The sequence below is a fragment of the Trematomus bernacchii genome, unplaced genomic scaffold, assembly GCF_902827165.1.
Source record: "Trematomus bernacchii unplaced genomic scaffold, fTreBer1.1, whole genome shotgun sequence".
NCBI classification, from domain to species: Eukaryota; Metazoa; Chordata; class Actinopteri; order Perciformes; family Nototheniidae; genus Trematomus; species Trematomus bernacchii.
Window position 1 is genome coordinate 6,008,480 of NW_022987608.1, and position 20,607 is coordinate 6,029,086.

Genomic DNA, 20,607 nt, shown 5'->3' on the forward strand with positions numbered 1-20,607 from the left:
TTTACTTTAGTGTAATGAATCAGGGCAGCACGTCCCTATGTCCCGATGAATAGATAACCATGTGAGTTATTGCAAAATTGTGAAAAGAAGAGGATGAATGGCGCTATCAGTCACAGCCACATGAGAACGTGAGATTCACTTAACAAGCATAGGAGAGAAAACAGCGTTGCTCATCAGACTGCTGCTAACGTCGGTTTGATTTTAAGTTAAAACATCGGGATTGATCAACCACACTCGACTGACTATCATCAGTACAGAAGGTCAGTTTGCAACAGTGACTCATATCTGGTCCTTTTTGATTCCCTCCTATTGTGGCGTTTTACACTTCTCCTATGAGTGAGCAATGAAAAGACAGAAGGAAAGCGTGTACAATGAGTATAGAAATAATATAAGTGGTGTCAATCCATATTGATCCCAAGCATTAACCAGTTGAGCCCCGAGCCTGTTTTTCAGGTCTCAGGCTCGAAAATGATATTCCCAGAACAAATGACTATATCTTCACTTCTAAAAGGCGTAAATTAATAATCTTTTTTCTCAAAGCAATGATAAACCTGTGAGTTGGATGTAGAAGAGTCAGAATCAATATAGAATTTTTTTATTTTAAAGTAAACTCAGATTGAACATAGAAAAAAAATGTAAATTATAGTGTCCGTTTGGGTGCATTTTACATATCTATGGCCCCCCTAGGTCGGTTTTGATGATTGACACCTCTTTTTAACCGTTACAGCCAATAGAATCGAGGGGAAGTTCCTAAAATCCATCTAAACATTACCCATTGGTGAATGAGTGATGCGTAGCCAGAATGCCCAAAACAGGAAGCTGTCATACACTCTCGTAGCAGCTAATATGAAATCTCCGTTATTGACATAAATATGAAGATGGATTTTCAGTAATAATTTCAAAGTGACACAGACACATTGGATTAACCTATGGATTAACCTTCAGTAGCGTTTTAATGCCATTGAACACAACTTTTGATCAGAACAACAGCATAGGTAAGAATTGATCCTGTGTTTGCGCCGTAATGCTACGTGTTGTGATGTCTATGTTTGCTTCCCCTGTCGCGAGTTCTGATCGCTCAGTGATAATACTTATGTCTAGAATCTGTGGAATCTCAGCTTGCTAATCGATATCTTGTGTGTGCAGATCCGATAAGTAATAAGGGTATTTTACCATGAGTTCTGTGCTAATTGCGTTAGCATTTTTTCGCTCAGGGCTAATTCAGAGCCTTTGTTATTACCCTTTTGTTTCGTTTAGCTAAACATGGTTAATATTGTCTGAAAGCTGAGTTTCTTCCCGTTAAGTGAGTATGACACATTCATAGTTTATTAAATGTTAAGAAGCCCTCAGACGCTGTTTCTTGCAAGATGTTGCGTTGACACCCTTTCAAGTAGAGAACATGTGAGACAAGAGAAAGAAAGGCAAAAGGCAGAGTAGCCAAAGAGCAGAGATGATGTTTGTGTGTGATGATATTACACTGTGTTGCTACTGTTAAAAAGCCAAGTCCCCCCAGTGAGCTGGCAACCAAAGTCACCTTCTGGCAGCTGTCTACTGTCATCTACTAATGCACTCACAACGACTTCTGAACCCCACAGTTAATGATCGGGGAGGTAATGGAGAGGGATGTAGGCCATGAACAGCCTCTGCAGTCTGTTTGTTTTTCCCACACAAACCCAGATTCATTTACAGGGAAATAAGCAATGTACAGTATATCACCATGAGGGTCACCAGCAGGTTGTGAAAACATGTAGTATATAAGGCTCTCTCGATGTAGGAACATATAGCTTTATGGCGCCCCCTGTGTCTTGTGTGAACATTACCTGAAAGTCCCTCTCCTCTAGAATTTCTTTCCTCCACCTCACCAGGAAGGCTGCGCACACGTAGAGGTGGAAATGGGAGAAGCCCTCTGGTTCAGCCTGGAAAAAAGAGACAGAAATGTTGAGCACAGATCTTGATTTGCAACAAGTTTAGCATTTCACACACTCTGCTATGTAACTATGTTCAAATAGAAGCTTCAGTTTGGATGGAAAAGGGCCTCAGTGTCCTCAGGAAATCACATTTCATTTTAAGAAAAGACTTGGAAGAATTTTAAGAGGATGTATTTAGGCGGCGTAGACACAAAAGGAAGGGGAAGAGATATAAAGGCAGAGAATATAAAACATGTATCTGTCACAATCCAGAAATTCACATTCGCAGGGCGACAGAGGAAGAAATAGACAAATCCCCTCTTCCTCGCACAGCTTTTTATTTCAACCCCTCGTTACGTTATGACTCGGGAATGAGCTGGGGAATTAAAGAGGGAGGGAGACAAAGGATGAGATGTTCCTTGTTCTATTCTTTTTTTCTCCACATCCCTATCACACGGGGGATAATTACCAGAGCCTTTAAATGCGAGTGAAAAGGGAGCGTATGCCGCCCTTAAAGGTGGGATAGAATATCAGAAGTGCATTTTAATGTGTGCTTTTCTGAATGCCTTCGCACATTATGCCTGTGCTGGGGATTAGTTAGCCACATGCTGTATGTTATTTTAGCTTAAATTCATGGAATTATATTGTGGGAAAAGGACGTATAACTCAGTCTTAACTCACAAATACACGTGGAAAAAACACTAAAGTCAATCCCACTCTTAGTTATAGAAAGAATTCATAAATTATTCCTAAAGTGTGGCCTCATGGGTCTTCTTTGATAATACGTGGTGCTTAGAAAAAGCATCATTAAAGAGGGCTTTTTCTTCTTTTGGGAGTTTTCTCTTTCCTGTTGTATAGGTCATTTGTGTGCATGTCAATGGTCTGAAAAGGCTAAAATCCCAAAGTTCCTTCCATATGGAGTTTCTCTCCCACACACTCCTTTGTTTACTTCGGTAACATAGTGACATCAAATTGTCAAAATGTACCACCCAGACATCATTTACAGTAACAGGAAACTGACTCACACACTAAGTATAATTCAAAATGATGCTTTGACAGATGAGAAAAAGAAAAAAGCCTGAACGACACACACATGTTCCAATACTTCAGCCATGTTTTAATACTGTAATTAGAGGGTGTTGTCATTATCATTTCCACTTCTTTTAGTTACCAAGTGTTGCCCTTTAAACACAATGTTATGTGTGTAACAGAGAGCAATCACTCTGCAGGAATTTACAGGAAGTGCCTTTCTGCTGTGATACTGTAGTTGCATTTCCCAACAGGAAGGCAGGAAGAAATAATGGACGTATTTACACAGAGACATGAAAATAAGAAAGGCTGGATGTGAGCTCTCCATCTCCGCTGTTTCTTCTTGTGTTAAGTCTTTTGTAACAGATTGATCACCCTACGCCTTTTGTGAGTGTCTCCTTTTGCTTGGCTTTCCTCTTACTTTACCTCCCACTTAGTTAAACCAATTTTCAGAATTCCTCAACTGAGAGTATTTGCGAGGAGTGTGGTGTGAGAGAGGGTGTTTGTGAACAGCGAAGCGTAGCGTGATTCGAGTTGTAAACTGGCAGGTGATTGGCTTGTTGGTCTAACCTTGCATCTTCAATGCAAACAACAGAGGCGAGCAAACACACTCTCACACACACAGATGAGTTACGAGTATACGAGTGGCATACGGGAGCACAATGTTTATCACCCTCCAAGCTGCGTGTGGTTTTAATTTCCTTTCTTCTATGAGATTTTCTCTCTGTGAGTGTGAGTTCATGGATGAGGGCACCAATGAACTCTTAGGGACTGTGGAACTCTGAAATCCAGTCTCTTTGTCGGTCCCCTGATCCTCTTTTTCAGTCATCTATCCTCCGTTCTCACATTCTTCAGTCTCATTTAACACATCTGTCGCCCACCCTCCTCTCTTTTTCTCATTAATACGACTATGGGGAATATATCACAGATGAGACATCGATTTATCTTGATCAAAAACATTTTCTGTTAACAACTTATCTTGATATTTTTCATTTGTCACCAATCATTTCCATGGCTCTCCACCATTAATTTGAAAATGTATTGCCTTCATTCCATAGTGAACTAATGACAGCACTTTATGTGTGTCTGGCAGCAGAAAGAAGAACAATACTGAAATAAATGCTCACTTTGAGTATGACTCAATCACAAGGTAGTGTGAGGCTTTTAAGGTGCAATTTCTGCATCTGAAGTCAAGACAACACTCACTATAGGAAGGCTCCTTAAGTGCAGGATTGTTTAGAAAGAAAACTGAATATTTGGTTTTGTGCCTGACTGACAGACTGCACATTGAAGACCAACATTTATTTTTGCTGAACTAAACACTCAGTTACTTGAGTGATCTTAAGTAATTCATTAAGTTAAAATGATAAACATTGTTTGTTTTTTCACTTCTGAAATGTATAACATTTTCTTATAATTTTAAATGAACTATCTTTGGGTTTTAGATGTAAACAAATATCAAGGAAATGTAACTTAAGCTGTGAGAAATATTACCAAAATGTTATACAGATGTATCGCTGAACAATTTTTGAGTGCTCAAATGGATGGAGTCAAATAAAGAATCCCGCCAGAAAAACAGGTCACATCATTGAAGACTATTTTGACATCTTGGAAAACACTAAATATTATTTTTGCTGAGTTTCATGAGAAAGTTGATACACTGTTTTGTCTAACACTAGAGCCCAGAGGCAGTTAGCTTAAACAGCAAAAAGACACTTTGTGTACCACAAAAAATATAGAAAATGTCAGCCTGTTTCCCATTGATTTCAGTCTTTATGCTAAACTAAGCTGAGCTACTCCACTTCCAGCTAAAGCGTGAATTATCGTTAACATACAAAAGCAAACTTTGTATGAGAAAAAAACTAACAGATAATGATGACTCCAGTAGGGGTTGGTTGCAAACATAGTTACTGGGAAAAATGTTTATAAAAAAAATACAAAAAAATAAAATAAATGTTACAGCATGACATTTCAACATCTTTGCCAGCACTCATCACTCTCTTTCTCCCCCATTTCCCTCTCTGACACTCTCCATTCCCAATATATCCACTGCTGCTGTTTCAGCATCATTATGATTTGCACAAAAAAAAAGTTTGTCATGGGTGTCAAGGTAACTGTCAAACTTGTCTCTCTCTCTTCTCCTCCTCTGTTATTATGCTCGGTCCCCTCCCCCCCTTGTGTCGGGGCAGCCATATTGCCTGAGACAGGCCAGGCTCAGACTGACGAGCGCTGCTGATTGAAGTAGAGAAAAAAATGCCCGAAGGTTGAAGGGGTGAGAGGCAACAGTGGGGGAGAGATGGAGGCGCAGCGAGAGGATTCAACAAGGAGAGAGGTAAGAGGTAAGGGGGAGTGCACAAGAGTACAGAGAAGATAGGGGGCTAAAGGTGAACAGAGGAGACAAAGGGAATGAGGAATGCTGAGTGAGGATGAGAAGTTTTAATGCAAAGTCACAGTGTCTGTAAACTGCTGCGTCGACTGTCTGACTTGTCTAATCCCACCAAAAACAAAGCATCCTGACGTGGGCCTAACACGATACCCTGAGGAACTGATTCCAGACAAGGTGAAAAGGTGATGCTGCTGGGGAGTGATGCAAGATGATAAACGAGCAGATTCAAAGTGATGTAACAATTACATGGGAAGATTGTGATGAAGTGCAGGCACTGGAGTGGTAATTTTAAAGCAATTTTCTTATTACATGAACAAGACTTTGGCAGTGATTGGCGATATTCGCCATTAACTGCAAAACGCTGTGCAAGTATTTCTGTGTGCAATTCAACACGATGGGGCTTGGGTCGCGTGCACGACATAGAAGTTTTACATTTAAACACTGTATCTGTTGAACATCACTATATTTATGACGAAATGGAGAGTAACACGTTCAACATCACAGTATATTAGCTCTGCGATAAATGTTTCCTTCGAAAATCGTATAATCCTTGTTTCACAGTGATTGTGTCCAAGACAGAGGGTAAAAAGAGAAACAGGGAGAAATGGTGATGCTCATGTCAGCGGGAGTGTGACAGAGGGGCACAGAGAGGAGAATATTATGTGTGAGTGTGTGGATTAATGGCAGACTGAAAAGGCTAGGTGTGTGTATGACCCGGGTTCTGTCTACAGAGGCCTAGCTCATTGTTTGAAGCGAACGCAAGGCCAAACCTTACAACAGATAGAGGCGGAGAAGCGGAAAAGTGAAGAGGGCCAGTTCCCTCTGGGATGCTCACACAATCCCCGTCTAATGCAGTTGGCAGGTATTCATATTCAAGACAGCATGTAACCCTTGTATAGTCTGATAAAGATATGAAGGTCTGAGCCACTGCATTCAGAAGGTTATTTTTCTTAGTGTTACTTCAGAGGAACTGTTCTATTTTCAATTTGAATAATGCCGTCAAAGAAATTCAAGCTCAATTGGATCACTACTTCACTGCTTTTTACTATCACTCATGTCTACACTCAACATCTCCACACAGAATAAAGCTTTTTGATGGGTACTCAAGGCTATGCAACATTTGAGCGTGTGGTATTTGAGTGGTAGAAGAAGTTATACATAAATGATACTTCAGAAATGGGTTGGGTTTTATTTAGTAACACTAAGAGGGGAAAAAAGGAGCCGGTTAGCATGTAAACTTTGCTTTTCAGTTTACTCCCTTATAAACAGCCATGCAATGTGTGGTAAGTTAAATTATAGAGTATATATATAGCTGCTCTGCTATCTCTAACAAATATAAAAAAATAAGTTTCTTTGGATATATTTTGTATGATATCGTCAATGCACTAAAAATAAATATTTTAATCAAATGTAGTTAATTATTTATTTGGCAGTCACTTTATTTGAAACTTGCATTTTCCCAATATAAAAGATAACATGCTAGAGGCAGCCAATGGTTAATAATGCAAGGACGTAATGGATACAAATAATTTAAAACGTTTTAGTTAATAGCTTCACATCCCCATTTAGACTGTTGATTGCCATGTCGTGCTAAGCAAATGTCGACATTTTTGTAATAATTGCTTGCAAATATTTCACACTACAACCTTCAGTCTTGAATCGTTTTTTAAATCAAAAAAGTTTAGAGGGATTTTGAGTGAAACTTCTAAAAACTGAAAGACATCTGAAGTATGACAGAAAGCAGCAACTTGATAGACTTAAAAGATTGGGAACCATTGGTTTAATCCTAAGAAACGTATTATATATTTTTAATAAGCTTATCATATTTGTCAAATAAAGTACTACAGCTGCAACTTATGATTCAAACTGTCAGTATCAAATAATCGGCCGATTTGAAAAGTTCCAAATCAGAAGATATTCAGTTCCAAAACGCATAAGATCAATTAAGGTTATTTTCTGACTTTTATTGCAATAAAATATTTTACAGATCACAAGGAGTTCAAGTCATCAAAGCCAATGCCGATTAACATTAGCGCTCGGCAGTGGTTGTTTGCGGTAAATAGCTCCCAGCCTGGTAAATACACCCGTCCATATGGAAAAGGACTATATTTCAGAACCTGAAAATGTCACCGTATCCTTTTTAACAGCCATGCTAATGCTGCCACACTGAGCTACTTGCTAATTTCATGCTCCACGCAACAGGGATAATTTGGTGTCTGTCCGTCTGTCTGTGTGTGTGTGTGTGTATGCCGGGAAGGAAAGGCATGTTTCTGTCTATGTGTGTGTTTCGCTCTACATCATTCATTTTTAACTCTCTTTTTTTTCCCTCTCACGTAGTCTTGAGATCAATAGTGACGAATAGAAAAGAAAAAGAAAATCGGACTGAGGGCAAAATGTTTTTTTTAAAAGGAAAAGACAGGAGAAAAATACAAAACTGAAGATGAGGTTGAAGGTAAAAAAGACAGAAAGAGAAAGACAGAGAAAGCCTGTCTTGTGCTGGATCAGGCTACTGAACAGATGGCCGCACCACAGAGAGAAGACCACAGCGGAGACATTACAACGCTTAGGTTAAAATCTCCCCTGGAACACACACACACACACACACACACACACGCACGCACGCTCAGTGGCAAAGGGCAAGGTCTTTCTGTTTATTATCTGCATTTGTGAATGACCAAAACACGCTAGGGTTTTTTGTCCCGCCAATGCGAAAATGTTTCTTTCTTTCTTTGCCTGATTTATCGACACATGCGTTGCGTTACGGATTTGTCAAAAAAGTCGCATTAATCTAGCTCAGAAATCCAGTTATTTGGGACACGAATGAATAATGCATATTTTCTGGTTTGAAAATGGGCCTTAACAACAACTGAATCACCAAACAGAGAAACATTCTTTGACTCAGAGGTGAGGAAACACAGGAAACATTCTGACAAAGGAAGGAGCACACGCTTACAAAACTTTTGATATCTTGTGTTATGAAAAAATGTTCTAGTCAAGGACAATTTATGAATCCTTAAGGACTTGGAGGGAAAGATAGGATAGAGGGGTACATTTAGGATGCGTTACAAAGAAAGGACATCAAAGCAGAGAGGACACCGAAGGAGAAAAAGTTATAAAAAAGGACAGTAGAAGAGGACAGAGTAGAAGAGACGAGCAGCGTTGCCGACAGCTCTGCTGAAAGTTTCATGAGTGCAAATGGCCTCATATACCTACCAGGTGACAGACTGTGTCAAAGAAGGTGTAGTGCGTGTTTGTGTGATGTCTTAATGGGCGTGTTAAGGGGGGACGCGATCCAAAGGACATTGTAAAACATCAAATATTTAAAGGATGGATTACAAGTACATTGTGTACTCGAGCTACTGTCAAGGCCCAACAAAGCAACAACTCTCTTTAAAAATGCATTACTTGTTTCTGTGTTAGACACAATGTAGCATGGTGTACGCATAAGTACTTGTGTTTGACGATATATTGTCTCAGAAAGAAATGCGATAAACGATGTAAGTGTTATTTTCATTAAGTCTAATTTCGCCTAAACCCAAACTGTTCCCACAATGGAGCTGTGGAGTGCTTTGAACCTAAATCCTTTTGGACCATGTGGCTTAAATAAGGTCAGATGTATGGATTTATACGATTGCATTAGTATACGGATGCAGCGCAACAGTTCTGGGAAAAACACCCATAAAACCTTGACGTGAGTTACAACTTTCCCTGGATCACTGTTGCTGTGTGTGTGGAGGTGTCTTATAGTAGGGATAAAAGCAGAATAAATCAGCAAAATAATTCTAAATTATAATGAATACAACTTAAACTGCCCAGGGGTGTTAACTCATCCATCACTGTAGCCACTGTGCTGACGCTGTCAATGCTTAAGTTACGCTCAGGAAAGGAGACATGAAATGTAACTGAAAGTCCGGACAAGGTATTATTTTTTTTATGACGCTGTAAATCCATTTCTTTCTAAGCATTACTTTCTGTTCTCTGTCTATATTTCTATGCCAGTCTCTCTGGATTTTTTCCATCCTTTCCGGCTTTTTCCTTGAGTAGGATGATGATTAGATTTGTCGCTGAGCTCTTCACTGCCGACGAAAATGAACTGCTTGTTACTATGGACACCATGCAAAGCTCATGTATAGTGGAGACCATTATACAGCGTGTTAACCACAAGCCTGAGGTAATTATGTGTTAATTTCCTTTTTTGTATTGAGTATTGTAAAGGGCACCAACTCTGATTCCAATGCAATTCTTTTCACGCCTGTCCAAGAAAATATTTCTTCAGATAACCACTTCTCTACGCCTTCTCACTTACCCTGTCAATCAATGAATCAAAGTTCATACTATCTACACCTAAAACCTGCAAGATGTTCCTACTGAGTTCTACACCTCGAGATATTTCTGTCTCTACTACCAATTGGCTTTGGTTCTGTCGAAAGAAAAAAAAGAACCTTCCTAAATGGGAGAGCACTGGCCTTTGTTGTAAGGACTGATTCAACCCTCCAGAGTAAAGCGTAATGGCTATCAGTAATTATAAGCGATGGCTGACCAGGAAGTGGGTTCATGAAGACAGAGTGGTACTGTTGGGTCAGCCGAAGCGTCCTTTCTCGATCCCAGGTGTCCACATAAGTCTTGGGGGTGCACTTAAACTCTAGGACTTAAAGTGTTTTGGACTGGTTTCAGGTTTGCTAGTAGCTGGAACAAAACCGTCTTATGTACAGTAATTGAGAAAAAAGAAATTGATCATTTACTGTAAGTTGGAGGCATTGGTAGGGCTAACATTTATTGGTTTGAAATTCTTAAACTGAATGATTACAATTAGGTAATTATGTCTCAAAAGTTGCACCCTTTGCTTGCAGTAAGGTAAAACATTATATCGTTTTTTATCCTCAAGCCGCCAATAAGGTTCTATCAGAATTCAGGAGACAAACTACAATTGACACCAAAATGAGGTTGGTGTTTTAATTCAAGTAAAGCAAGAAAAGAGAAATACCATCCTTGGCTCTTACCTGTCAGTTGCAATCTTTCTCATTCTGTCCAAAGTTCAGTCAGCTAAAGTTCACAAAGCTTCAGACTCATGAAGATTTAGAGTCATTCAGTGTTTATCCATGCAAGCTAGGGTTTATTGAAGACTGAAGACTGAGCACTGCAAATTGGCATTATTTAAATATTTTAAGTCTTTTAAAATTCTGTCTATTTTTACTTCGCGCTGTCAACCCTTTCTTTCATCCCCGTCTTATACTACCCCACTTTACTCTTTTATCTCTTACCCATCTCCATTAGCTTCCTCTTGCCCATTTACTCACTCCTCAAGGTCTTCTACAGCACTCAGCTGCAATCCAAAAAGTGCATAATTTACATGGTTTCAAATAATGCATTGGCGTAAATGGGAAACCACATTATAGGTTTATGCGATTTGACCGGATTTGGTTCAACACAACATTGGTTAGCCATGATAATTGCCCTCGTGTCCACAACAATAAACAGTGATTAATTATGCAACACTGCTATTTTCAGTCTCTATTTGTTTGTATCTATAGCCTTTACTTGGGTGGGAAGCTTAGATTTATCTACAGATTTCAATTTGGCTAGATCTGGCAAGCCATATCAGGATTTATTTTATGTTTAATCCGCCTAAGAGCAACATCAGTGGCTTTGGACAGGCTTTGAGTGAGATGGGACGCATATATGAGGATCATTCTAATGCAGAACCCACATTGATTTTTTCTTGAATAGATATTGTGAGTATTCTTAATTTTTATTCCAGTATACTTTCATGAAAAAATAAAGATTAGTAGTAATCAAGTGTAAAATATCGTGACGCAATGTTATTTCATTGTAGTGTTGCCCCTCCCCCTTGTCTGGTTATTAAAACATATGAATAACAAGTCCAAAGGTATTTATAAGTTCAATGTATTCAGTTTTTGTTTTTACAAAAAGGTCTCATATCGTTGTTTTTCTTAAAGCAGTATCTTCAGTAGGGAGTCATTTCAATACCGCACGACCCTATAACAAGTTTCACACAGTGACTTCAGAGCTATTGTAATGTCAGACTTAAGAGTTACAGTTTCTGTCTTTTGCGCCAACAAACATAGAAGGGTAAATATGACGAGAACATATCTTTTCCAATCCCATTTCTACGAGAAATGAGAATATGCAGAGAAAAACAATGAAACTCTGATTGATGCTGGTGATGCTGAGAAGAAGCAGCAGAAAGAACAACGGGGGTTGACAGCCATTTTACATACACATGTTTGTGCAACAAGCTTCCACAGTTGGAATTTGCCACCGACAGAGAACTTCATTTTTAACTCTACCTCAACTGTTCATTCATCTTCATGGTTTCTCTCTCGACTTTCCTCATCTACTCAAACACTGCAATCGTACTTCTTACACTCTCAACCTCTGAATCAGCTGGAAAATCCATTACATGTACTCAAGACCTCAAGCATGCATTCCAGCCTGTGCACACACACACCAAAGAATCAATAACAGACATTAGTGTGTTATTGACAACGCCAACTGAAGTTAACAATTTGGTGCAACTGTAGGCGAAGCCGCGTGGCAGCGGAATGAGCCGGTCCACATGTGGTTGACAGGCATTAAAGAGGCCCTATTATGCTTTGGGGGTGTTCCCTTTCCTGTAGTGTGTTCTATAGATTTTTGTGAATGTAAATGGTCTGCAAAGGCGAAAATCCTAAAGTTCCTAACATACAGTAAAAGCATAAAACGTATCACAGTAGAGGCACAAAATACAAATATCAAACTGAAAATGAGCATAATGTCCTCTTTATAATCCTGCTCTCGCTCTTGCATTTCAATTCAAGGCTTTTATTGTCATTTGTACATAGCTACAGTGTAGTTATGACAATTAAAATCTTAGGTCACAGGCTCCTCCAACAGTGCACACAATTAAACTGATAACAGTGCAAGTAAATAAAATAAAATATAAATAGTGCAGAATAGTCTATATAGAAGTAATTGGAATATTGATATATATAAATTGCAATATTCCAATTCCTTGGTTTATTTGCACTTGTAGGGTGACAGTCACAAGCTTTACTTACACACACACAAATGAACAGAGCAGCAGCCATAAAATTAAACCACAAGTTAAAAACTTTTGTTTCATGCATGAAAGGGGCATCATTGTAACTATTAATGAATCCTTTACAACCCCTCCCTTTTGAATCCTATTCCCTTTTTTTCTCAAAACAAATTAAGTCAGGCTCTTTAGCTAACAAATACATGTGTCAGTAGCATGGCTGCATGATGCTCTGTGTAATTAGGACCATCACAGAGAAAGCTGTCATGATTGTAAGAAATAATAATACCTGTATTATGTTGCACCATAGCGCTTGGATTGGCTGGGATATATTGGATGGAATTACAAAAGCACCACTTCTGAGGCAATCATAGATGTCATTATCAGACAATATCGTCGTTTCTGAGAATCCCATGCAGAGCCAGAAAAGGACACATAACAAAAAGCCCAATAACAGTAGCTTTATTTCTGTGTGTGTGTGTGTGTGTGTGTGTGCCTGTGTGTGTGTGTGTGTGTGTTTACCTGGTATGTGTCCCACAGTCTGATTGTGCAGCGCAGTGGCAGCTCCCTCATCAGGAGGTTGTTCATCCAACGGAAGGCGAACTGCAGGTACTCCACCTCGTACTGCTGCATGTGGCGGTGCACGGACTCTGCCAAAATAATACAAATCCAATTTAAAAAACACAATACGACAGATTTATTAAAGTTCCACTGCTTTGTCCGAATTCCAGCAAAGAGAAAACCGACGTCTCTAAAGCTATTCCTCGAGGCAATAGTAATGTTGACAGTAACAAGTGTGAGGATAGACAGATTCCTCTTTGTTAATAACTACTGCAGTCAGTGTCACACACACACGCGCCTCTTCCTCATAAAAGAGATGTAATTACAGAGCGATCACAATTGTCAGAGAAAAGCCACACGGCAAACTGAGAGGAGAAAAGCGAGTGTGTTTGTTGTTGAATTAAAACAGCCCAGTGATGAACGGAGAGCATATTACTGCAGGTCAACATCTAGGAGCGAGGACATGTTTATGTAAGGTGTGAAGCGCATGTTCATAATTTCTTTTGACATTATTGCTTTCACTTGGAGTCGATTAATAATGTATTTTTTGTTTATCTCTGTCATGCAAGGTCAATATGTGCAAAACGCCCTGTAGGGTTTTCATAAAATTGCCTTTTTTCTTTTTACAAAGGGGAAGAAAGGTTGTGATTTAAATATTGCATAAGCGCAACACTGATTTTAACTCTTTAGTATACAGATATGTATGTGATTTATTGATTTATAAATACTGTTACTAGGGACACTTATCTATCCTCCTAAACTTAAACCCAAGACACTTTGCCTTTTGAATGTGTAACAATACATGATTCCTCCGCAGAAAGGTTATTTGGCAGTTGCTAAAATGCATGTTTTTATGTATATATTTCAACAAGGACCATGCATACAAATACATTAATATCAGAAAAGAGAAGATATGAATTATGCCAGATTATAGCTAATTTTCACCTGCAGTCCTCAGGCAGGTACATAACAATCAACAAACACTAAAAACATTGCATAATCTTTATCACACAAACAATTATAAAACATGATTTAAGAACAGGTCAATAAAATAATACATAGTACATAGTACAGTTCAAATATAATATTACAATACAGTTCAAATTGAAAAACTCAGATTACACTGTAATTAATGTTGGCATGACTGGTGTTACTAAGGAGTATGTCAAATAGTTGATTACCTACAGTATCTCTGGAATATTAATAATGCCTCCATAATTTTGAGTTTAGTCTTTTAAGGCTGCTGCTGCCAAACCTCAAGCGAAGCAAGGCTTATAAAGAAATGACATTAAATGATTAAATTGGCCGTTTATTGGAAAGAGAATTACTAACCCGTCATCACTGTGACGATACAGACTTTGGCACAAGAAGAAGCAAAAATTCCTTTCCTTTTCCCCATTAAGAAAAGGCTGTCAATATATCAATGTATCCCCTACAAGAAATCCAATGAAAAGTCCACAACATAATGTGTTTTATATTATATCATAAAGATAAATGTACAGATAGATCTGAATCTTCAGTTCAAAATGAGTTTTTAGCAAACGTTATTCTTACAAGAACAGTGTAAGCTAAACAATGCCCATGTTTATTGCAATGAGAAAACATATCTGTTTGTGTTACTGGCTTTTTGATGCATTTGTTTTTATTTGGAAAAGAAATGTCTTAAGATAGGTATGATGGATTTCTATGTGCACAATAGTGTATTTAACTTAACTCTGGTGCCGATAGCAGCTGAAAATAAACACAATACCCAGTCAAGGCTGCAGTTTGCACTCAGTTTGTCTCATTAGGCTGGATTTTTCCAAATATAAACATCGCGTGGCTTTTAGACGTGTTCATACGTCTCCTTTTACCCATGAAATATGTTTAGTTTCCTCCTTTTTTTTATGATTGGTTCATTTGATGTCCTCACTTGGAACAAACCACCCAGAGAGAGAACCATACGTTGCGTGTGGCGATCACAATATGTTCTCAGCGTGGAGATCAAACACCAGCGTCAGTGTCGCGGCACTCGGTGACGAGAATGAAATGAGGGGAAGAAATGTCAGTTGGAAATGTGCCGCATATACCAGGCTGTGACACTGACAACGGCTGCCTTTGTTCGTCTCTCTCTTCATGATAAATGTTTGTTTTATGCTTCTTCACATAACAAAAGATTAAAAATACCACTTGGTATTCAGCGCCTCCCTTATTCAGAGTTATCAAACCTATGACACTCATATTCTCACACACACACATTTTACAATAGAGCTGTAATTAAAGAGCTGCCAGAAATATGATAAAAAGCCAGTTAGGGAAGAACTATTGCATCCTCTCACTCTGTGCTCTTCATCAGGGCTGAATGAAAAGCACGCACACACTTCCATACACAGATTTAATAAAGCTTTAATTGCTGAGGCTTTATGTAAGATATTTCGAGGGCAAGTATACATACTCTAATGCTCTCAAACACTTGAATGACACCTGCCTTCCATGTTTGACATTTATGCACACGTACTCCTACCACACGAGCGAGGTGTTAAGTAAACAAAGCGTTTGTTTCACATTCTTCTCCGCAGTTTAATTATCACATGCTGCTGTAAAAGCATAAACAAGGCGGGCTCATTAACAGCGAATGCATCACAGTGACAGATCGTAGCCTGCTGCCAAACAGAGAGGGAGAGAGTGGAACAACTTTAGACAATGTTAAATTACGCTAATGAACTTGCTCGAGCTAATATTAGCGACTTCGCCAAACACATGGAGGGAGAGGTGCGCGGCGGGGGAGGGAATCGTTTGTCACGAGGAGTTATCTCGGCGGGAGAGGAATCATAAAACGGAAGAAAAGAAAGAGATGGAATGAAGCGTTAAAACTTTGGACTTTTTAACCGTTGGATGCCGTCCAGCTGGAACCGAGCTCGGCATGCTGGGTAGCGTAGTTATGAGGGCTGAGGGAGGTCGAAGATGACATATCTCATAGACAATGATTGACTGATGAGTCTGGTCTTGCCTCCCACTGCTGGTTAAAGTTGAGGACCGAGGCCACAGTGCCGGCGAAGCCCGCTCCCCACAGCGGACTGCAGCCCGTGGCTGGTGCAGTGTGGGTGGACAGCAGGAGGTCAAAGGTCGTACAGTGACTAGTGAGCGCCTCTCAGGATTCTGCTGACGAGGCCAATTCTGCCAGACTTCTTTTTCCTTTCTGCAAACGTAATTACAGTTACACTCGCCTACTTCCTGTTCTGCTAACGGAGCTGCTTTATTTTCAATCTGTTCGTTGTCATTTCCTTATTTATTCACTGTGGATAAGTATAGTGTTTATATGTGTTGAAATGTATAAAAAGAGAATGTACTCATCTCATTTATTTTTCCTCTTGAGTAGAGCTTGAAACAAACACTGCTGTAGTAAGAAATCAATCAACAGGATCCTGCTTTTTACTAGTGCTTCCTTTCTGTAACACATATACACACCAAGTCGTCCAGATGCAAGCCATGGTAGCAACTGCTGCTACAAAAAGGAAAATTATCCTAACAAATAAAAACAGCAATGGGGCGTCCTCTCATTTGCATAAACACATTCACTGTTGGGCAATTTGCATGTTGATGAACTTGTTCTAATGCATGGTTAGATATAAAGGAGAGATAAAGAGATCAGAGGAACATTCACGGCACGTTGACTAAACAACTTGTCTTTTGAGGAGGTACACGTGCTAACATCGAACAATGCTAATGGGAGTTATCTTCACTTATTACAAGTGGGATAATTACAGTGGGGAACAAGCAGAGACAAAGACATTACAAAGTAAAAGCCTTACAACATATTCACTGTTAGTTTCCAACTAAAAGAATCAAAGTAAAGGAATGAATGGGTTTGCTTTTTGTTGTTTTTAATAAATTCTCTATCTTTTTTGGTTTCCTTACTTCTAATGACACCTAGATCAATCAGTGGTTAGCCGTTGGGACTGGAAAAAAACAACAAATAAAAATGGAATATCCAGAGAAAACATGAATAAAACAATCTTGTTGATTTGTCATTCTGGGATTTCAGCAGCAATTCCACGTCTTAATTCGATATCAAACCTCCTAAATTGTTTGTGTCTTTAGACTCTCGAATTCTATTCATCATTTTCTGTTTCCTGGGTTTATCACGTATTCCTACCAATACATATTTAACATTTAGAGGGAGGGTAAATGGGGAGGAGAAGCAGGAGGAGTAAAAGTGTGTAAAAATATGATATTGTCATTAAAACTGCCCATTATCTCTCTGTGAATGTGCAGTATATGTATGTTTTCCCTGAATCAGACAAAGTGGTGAAAGATTGACAGATCAGCAATGTCCTCTCCTGACTGACCCTACTGCAAACAATAATGACATTATAAACACTGAGTGGAGGTCAAAAAACATCCCTCCTTCCTCCTCTATAGATCCTTGCCTCCCCTCCCATTGGCTTAACAAATACCCCATCAACTACTAATGTCCCTGTATCGGATACCCAACTGCTAAGAGGCTGAAATATGACACCCATAGCAACAGCTAACGCGTTTCCCTTGCCTTATGGGGAAGGTTACCACCTCGCTCTAATGGATAACAATACATTCATTTTGCACTAATTCTTTCCCAACAAATCTAAAATGAATGAGCTGCAAGATTAAGTACCATTAGCTCTGGTAATGTAATGGATTGGAAATCTGAATAGAAACATACAAAACACATTAACACAGAGAAGAAAACAATAAAAGATATCATAAAATTGGATCATACAACGCGGGAATTCCATCAGGATGGATGGTATATCCGAAGCGGTAGCTAAAACACCTTCCTGTTGTGAAGAAGACAGGACCTCACCCTTTATCCAACCGAACAACGCTGTGGATAACCCAGCATCTGATAAGCGCTGATGGGTAATTTTGAAAAAGATGAGAGGCCATTGTTCCCAAAACAGATGCTATGTCGACAGCGGGGCGAAAAACAATCCTGTAACACGAGATAAAAGCTATCTGTGATCTCATTAGGGGTGGTAATGTCAAGCTAGCGAAGTATAAAATGGCTCTGCCCCAACTATGATGACAGGGCACTTATGGAATAAGATACAGTAAAAACGTCAAGTCATTCTTTATGTCTTTGCTGTGCTGTGGCGGTGCTTGGGAGGACTTTGCTTCTTTATTTTTTTCCATTAACTTTTGTTGAAAATACACCAACCCTAACCACTTGGAACAACAATCTCGCACATTGCCCTTTCTACCGGCAAGTTCTTTGCTGTCACGGTCACACATGTAAACAGACAGGCCTGCATATGCACACTAACTTTCTCTGACATTCACTTTCCCCCCCCACACACACACGTCTATCTATTTGAATGCAGCGGGTGAGTCCTCCCTCCCTCCCTCTGGCCGACAGAGCGGGTGACAGGATGGTTGGACGGCTCCAAGGTTAGCCAAGAACATGACCATTGTACAAAAGGCTTGCTGTGTTAGACCTTGTTCTGCACACTGCTACCAATGCCAGTTTATTTTGGATAGAAAGCCATCAGAAAACATATTCACAGTTATTGTTTTGACAACGTGTAAAAGAGAAGGAGGAAACAGAAGAAGAAGCAGCGTTGCTAATTAACACTAAGGAGCTCTGTATGAGTACACTCAGTGTGCATACATTAACTTCCATCCCTCGGCAAGCCATTGTTTTGCGTTAATAATCACCAACACGTTCACATTTCCCCCGACAGCACGGTGTAATGACAATCAGCCATCGCGGTGTCGTGTAACTACATAGCGCGGAATAAACAAGGCGTGAAAACAAATATAACTTCCTGGTGTTTATCTAGTTCTAACACATGAATTTAAACTATCAAAGAAAGCTAAAGTGTTAAGAAAACTGTAAGGGGGAAAAAATGATCCTCATTAAGGCACTATTTGAAGTAAAAAGAAGCAGAGGAAAGATCTCCTAAAAACCTTATAACACATTCCCGTTCTGCATGTTTACATCTGTGTGAATACATGATGGACTTTTTAATATTTAGATCATTTTTAGGCAACATGTGATTTTATAATTGATTATGAAAGGGGCGAAAATAACAGATATACTATACAAATTATTCAAGAAAGAAAAATGAGAAACGTTCCTGAAGGAAGCTCATTGTCTTGCATGTTCGATGTGAAGCAGACTAAGTGATTCAGGGGGTATTTGCATAATAGTTGCTGTTTTAAGGACAAGACATGAAATAGAAAAAAATGGCGGATATACAGAGTAAAGAATCAACTGGAAAGACAAAGAAGTGAATGGAAATCAAGTTGAAAAAGGCAGAGCTGTGAGCAGAAAGTGCTTTATGGATGGGTAGAGGGATGGTTGGATGACTTACCATCAATCCTGCTGACCAGTTCCTCCAGGGCCTTGACTTTCCTCTGGATGCCTGGCTGGGCAAATGTATAGTTGTCCTGAGGAGGAGAAAAATCAGTTAGGAGTCAATATGGGCCAAGGCTCCATCATTAAGGGCGGAAAAACGTAAAATGTTCAATCTGTAATCTGTCATTTTTCGAATTAATGCATTCCAAAAGTGAATAGACGCTGGCATGAAAGTGCTTTTGCTTGCATACATCATTATAAGCAACCACAAGGAGCAAATCAGTAAGTGGATAATACTTCAATGACCACACAGCGAAAAGTGCAAGGAAAAGCAATAAAATCAAGAGCTTAGGAGATCAAGCAGATCTTTGTCAAACATGAATATTTGTCACACTTCTCTGTAATTTCTCAGACGTGCTGTGAAATTGAGCCCTCGTTGACTAAGCTAACGTGATTAGTTTCACATTGACGTTTCGGAGCCGTTTGGCCGGAGAGTGGAAGGGAAATTTCAGTTTTTCACTTCAGGGATTCATTTTCAGAAAAATGCAATGGCCATTTAAGATTTGAAGTGTGTGCCAAGGCTCTCTGTGTTCACACCTCACACAAAGCCTTTCTTTAAAAACAGAAAACACTGGCATGACAAAACGAGAGTGGCTGTGGCCTTGAAGACAAAGTAGAGGGCTCGCTGTGAATGTGGCTGAAAGAACACAACAAGTGAGCCGTGATTTGACCAAGGCCTTCCAAATCAGCGTGAATTTGTGAAATATTCCAAAGATCTATTCTAGAGGCCTTCATTTTAACATTGTCCCGTTTTTTGTTTAAGCAGAAATGGTTTGAATAGTAAGGTTTTAAAGAAAAATACATATGGGAAGTAAAGAGTATACAACCGGATAAATGAGACTCGGATTTTACTTTACCTGTTGTTTGAGAGTTTGAATGCTAAACACGGCCGCAATTTAATGAAATTCTTCAACACTGTTTTTAGATTGTACACCATGTAGATATGTGAGAAAAGATTTCTTCAAGAGTTCAAGGTAATAGATGCGAGTCATGAATCACTTCTTTAACCAGCTACATTGTGTGCAATAAAAGCGTTGCTACATTCCAAAGACTGTGTCTCTGGTTTCTATTCAAACATTTATTTCAATGCATTCCTGGCTGTTTTTATATGTTTTGTTAATGTGAATTGCCATCTTCTTCCTTATGTTCAATCTGCTCTGTGTCTTTGTATGCACCACATATACCAAAGATGATTCTGAGGTGACTGTTGGCCCCATTAGCATGCTAAGCTAGGTGTCATTTAACCAGTGCTAGGCTGTAGATTCTGCTGTTTTGAGGCTGGCTTAAAAACGACTTGTGGTCAACCTGATTG

The 20,607-nt window shown here is 39.3% G+C and overlaps 1 protein-coding gene across 3 annotated transcripts in view; it reads right to left on the reverse strand.

Moving 5' to 3' along the window:
- tbc1d22a (TBC1 domain family, member 22a) overlaps positions 1–20,607 on the reverse strand; it is a 112,167-nt gene that overhangs the window by 19,717 nt on the left and 71,843 nt on the right. For all 3 annotated transcript variants that reach the window (XM_034131438.1, XM_034131439.1, XM_034131437.1), the window contains 3 exons: positions 19,252–19,327; positions 12,881–13,008; positions 1,821–1,916 (listed from right to left, as the gene is read on the reverse strand). In XM_034131438.1, the coding sequence (XP_033987329.1) occupies positions 1,821–1,916; positions 12,881–13,008; positions 19,252–19,327 (300 nt within the window). The remainder of the gene's footprint in view (positions 1–1,820; positions 1,917–12,880; positions 13,009–19,251; positions 19,328–20,607) is intronic.